At 41.4% G+C, this 4946-nt stretch overlaps 1 protein-coding gene across 1 annotated transcript; it reads right to left on the reverse strand.

Moving 5' to 3' along the window:
- Nucleotides 1-1050: 1050 nt before the first annotated feature.
- On the reverse strand, nucleotides 1051-3219 carry LOC108462759 (uncharacterized). Its single transcript, XM_017762670.1, has 3 exons — nucleotides 1651-3219; nucleotides 1387-1554; nucleotides 1051-1281 (listed from the first exon to the last, which is right to left on the reverse strand). Exons 1-3 carry the CDS (start codon nucleotides 3217-3219, stop codon nucleotides 1051-1053), a joined length of 1968 nt encoding a protein of 655 aa, XP_017618159.1.
- Between the last annotated feature and the right edge of the window lie 1727 nt (nucleotides 3220-4946).

Consider the following 4946-nt stretch of genomic DNA (forward strand, 5'->3'; position numbering starts at 1 on the left):
TAGTCTTATCCATGTCTTCTGGATGCATCTTTATTTGATTGTATCCTGAGAAACCATCCATGAAAGAGAACAATGAATATCCTACTGTGTTGTCTACTAAAGTGTCAATGTATGGCAAAGGAAAATTATCCTTCGGGCTTGCTTTGTTCAAATCTCTGTAATCAACACACATTCGTACCTTCACATCCTTCTTAAGAACAGGCACAATGTTAGCTACCCATTCGGAGTACTTCACTTCTTGCAAGAATCCTGCGTCAAACTGCTTCTTGACTTTATCCTTTATTTTCAAAACAATATCTGGACACATTCTCCGCAACTTCTGTTGGACTGGTTTGTAATCTTGTCTTATCGGAAGACGATGTACTATAATGTCAGTACTCAATCCAAGCATATCCTGATATGACCAGGCGAAGATATCCTTGAACTCTCTAAGCAACTCAACCAGACCATGCCTTGTGTCCTCGCCAATTAGGGTTCCGATTTCCAACTCCTTCCCTTCTTCTAGGGCTATATTCTCTATTGCCTCTTTCTCATGTGGCATGATTTGTTTCTCCTCCTGCTTAACCATTCTTAACAGATCGAGAGATACATCACAATCTTGAGTATCTTCAAAATCCTGAGGTTCCTCTAAACACATGTCTTGCTCGCTAGAGAAATTAGGAGCTGTAGTATCAGCACTCATATCATTGATATCTAGGGACCTGTGGGGGTATGAAAGAATATACAAAGAATGAATGAATCGAAGAATGATTGTTTATATGTTATGAATAAAAGAATAAGAATTGCTAGAATTTGAAGGAATATTGGTTGATAAAAATGAAACCATACTCGTTTAAATTGATAAAAGTTATGATTTATTTAAATAATTATAGATGAACATAAGCCTATTTCACAAATATAATCTTACTACACCTAGGCCCTAGAGTAACAGACATGTTTTGAGAATTACTCTAAAAAATTCCTAAAGACTACAGGAAGGTCTTCCACAGTCCAATTATTTAGAGAGCTCCCCGATTCGTAAAGGCGAATGCCCTCGAGGCTTCCTTGCTTCTATCCCTCATTGTGTACAACATTGACCTGACGACTTTCTTCTATCAGCAATCCTCCTAACTTAAAGGATTTGGATATAGGTGGGAATGTCATCGGTTCCCACTCTATTTCTCTTCCATTCAAACACGCCTTTCTTCTCGCTTGGCGCTTCTCAATTTCCTGCCTCTTGTGCTTGTGGTTTGGCTTGAAGCCTAAGCCAAAGCGACCCTTCTTTTCAATCAGATTTGGGATCTGAATCCCGCCTTGCAACTGTCTTCCTAATCCTTTTCCTGGCAATGCTCCTTTCCCCATCATCATTTGCAAGGCCATCCTTGTTGCTCTAGACATTCTAGGTACCAACACCTCACTTCCCTCCGAAATGAAGGTAGCATTAACAATTTCCAAGGAGCGAAAAGAACATTCGATAGCCTTCTCATTTGCCTCCACATAAGGAGCTTTATTGGTGACTGCTGCTATGATGTCCTCCTCTGCATTGATGGATATTAAGTGTCCATCTGTCACTAACTTTAATTTTTAGTGTAATGAAGAAGGCACCGCTCCTGCCGAGTGTATCCATGGTCTCTCCAACAAACAATTATAGGAGGGCTTGATATCCATTACCAGGAAGTCGACTTCATACGTATTGGGTCCAATCTCCAGAGGGATGTCAATTCGTCCCATTACTTTCCTTTCAGTTCCATCGAAGGCTTTTACCACATTATGACATGCCTTCATATGCGAACTGTCAATGGGTAATCGATTCAAGGTGGATAAGGGAAGGACATTCAAAGCAGACCCATTATCGACGAGTACGCTTGGTAATGTGTATCCTTTACACCGAGTAGTAATATGCAGGGCTTTTGTTGACCCTATGCCCCCAGGTGGAATTTCATCATCATTGAAGTAGATAAAATTATCAGCACTGATGTTGTTTACCAATCGGTCTAGCTTGTTAACTGATATGTCATGGGTGACATATGTTTCATTAAGCACATTTAGTAATGCATCCCTATACACTTCAGAACTCAGGAGTAGGGCTAACACTGATATACGTGCTGATTGCTTACGCAGCTGCTCGACCACGCTATATTCGCTATGTTTCAAGAACTTTAGAAACTCCATAGCCTCTTCCTCTTTAACTGACTCATTAATGGGTATTTCGGTTGCTTTTCCCTTCTCAATCTCAACATCTTTCGTCTTTGTGGGCTCCATTCTGATACCCCTCTCATCATAACGTTTCCCACTTCTTGTATAGGAACCTTCATTTTGCGTGCCCCTGGACGCGCTGGCTATACTCTCTCCCTTTGGTACCATTATACTGCAGTCATAGATCCAAAGCACCCTCTTGTCATCCTTGTAAGGAAAAGGATTGGGCTTATGGATGATGACCTTGGGCACTGTTGGTGCCTCTACTTCCTTATTTCCTGGTAGGGAGATAATGATCCTTGGCCGACTGATTCCTTGTTGTTCTCCTTCTAACGCATTTATTTCTCGTTTATAAGAGCTATCTTCAAAAATCTGTAGCTCTTTATTGTCAATGAAACCTTGCACCAAGGCTTTAAATTCTTCACAATTTTGGGTCTCATGACCCTCCTTCCCATGGAACTGGCAGTAGTTCCTCGTTTCGTTTCCTTCTTTCTCAGAGGTTATTATCCCTCTTTTTACCATCTCTTTCCACATTACTTTTAAAGGCATCCTTACTTTAGCAACATTTTCCTTCCCCCTTTTTCCACCAGCTTCAACAATGGCATTCACTCCTTGATTGTCATGATTCGGCAAAGGGTTCTCAGTATTTGAAGTACTCTCAAATTTCAAAACCCCATTCTTGATCAACCTCTCTACGGCTTTCTTGAATCCAGTACAATTCTCAATTGAATGCCCCGATATTCCAACATGATACTCACACCTGGCATTTGCATCATACCATTTAGGATATGGAGGCTGTAATGGTTTCAAGTGGAAGGGGGCTATAGCATGCGCATCATATAAGTTTTGATAAAGCTCCCGATACGTCACAGGTATAGGTGTAAATTGCATCCTCTCATGCCTGGTGTTAGATTCCTGCTTTTGAGAGCTCTGCTGCCCAACTGTGGCTACTTTGGGCTGACTAACCGTGACTGCTTTCGAATTGAAGCTGCTCGTGTTGTTTACCTCATTGTCTTTTCTTCTTGGGGCCGATCTTTTGGCCATTTCCCCCTCAATTTTACCGCCCCTTATGGCGTTCTCAATCATCTCCCCTGCCATAACTATATCTGCAAAACTTTTCATGGTGCTTCCAATCATGTGAGTGATGAACGGCGCTTTTAAAGTGTTGATAAACAAGGTGGTTTCCTTTTCTAACAATGGTAGTTGTACTTGCATTGCCACTTCCCTCCATCATTGTGCATATTGCCTAAAACTTTCATTAGGCTTTTTCTCCATATTTTGAAGTGTGATCCTGTCTGGCGTCATATCAGTCACATGGTTGTACTATTGCATGAAGGCTTGTGCAAGATCCCTCCACGAATTTATTCTGGCCCAGCTCAACTGATTGTACCATTTGGCTGCTGCTCCCACTAAACTATCTTGAAAACAATGGATCAACAGCTGATCATTGTTTACATACCCTGTCATCCTTCTGTAGAACATTATGACGTGAGCCTCCGGGTAGGTAGTACCATTGTACTTCTCGAACTCCGACATTTTGAATTTGTGAGGCAGCACTAGGTTTGGGACTAGACTTAAATATTTGGCATCAATCCCATGATGATTGCCAGTGCCTTCCAAAGTCTTGAATTTTTCTTCTAGCCATCTACAACGATCTTTCAATTATTTCGCGGATTCAGTGGCCATTCTTTCCTTCTCCATCAAATCCAAATCAGGAGTGATAGGGTTGATCGATCTATCACCCAAATTATTTCCCAACCTAGATGGGAAATTTACAGGGATTCCAGCATCCACTGGCCCATGTGGAGGCCTCACGGTGATAGATGGTCTTCTAGGAGGTGCCTCGGTTTGCAGAGGCACATGAGGTGGAGTAAAACCTAGAGGAGGACCTTCATTTTCCTCTTCAGTGATCGCCATGGGAGCTTTTCCTTTATCAGTAGCTCTTAGTAACTGAGCCATTTCAGCCATCATGTTTCTCTGAGCCTCTAGCATCTGCTCCCTCATTTCATTCTGCATTTTGACCAACTGCTCTTGCATTTGCTCTTGCATATCTTTTTGTAATTGCTCGAACCTTTGATCCATGCTCTTAGTTTTAGTACGAGTGCTATAAGGATGTGTTATTTCCAGATTTCCTTTTCTACCTTTAAAAGTAAAATTTAACTAATCAGGGTCTTTCTATAACTTTGAATACAAATGATGTGATGAAATGCCATGAGATGCAAATGCATGAATGCATAAAGAATATCGATTCTGGTTCAACTTCATTTAGAAAATTTTATTTAGAAAAAGAATATCTTTACATATAAGAGGATCACAAATACGCTTTCGCCCTAAGGCCCAAAGCTTTAACTCTATCTAATAAAAGAGCTAACTCTCCTCCTATATCCGACGATGATGAATACATCAGACTCAATACACCAACTCGAATTGCCAAATCTTGCATATACTCAGCAACCTCTCGAATCTGGGCTATGGCCTCTCCAATGACATGATCCCTTTCTCTGACCCGTTCTCTAGCTTGATGTAGCTCTCCCTTTAGATAATCTTCTTGCGCCTTGAGCTGCTCAACCCGGAGTTCACCGTCATGTAATGCTACCTCCAAATCCTCAACCTTGCTCTTTAGCTCCTTTAACTCGACCGTAGAATTATGACTTTGGTGCCAACGCAAGGATCTTCCAAGCTCAATCACCTTAGTCTTTAATCCTTTATTCTCTTCCCCAAATGCCAAATTCTGCACTTGCATCTCTTAGAACTTCCTCTCCCAACACTCG

This window comes from Gossypium arboreum, chromosome 2 (assembly GCF_025698485.1).
Source record: "Gossypium arboreum isolate Shixiya-1 chromosome 2, ASM2569848v2, whole genome shotgun sequence".
NCBI lineage: Eukaryota > Viridiplantae > Streptophyta > Magnoliopsida > Malvales > Malvaceae > Gossypium > Gossypium arboreum.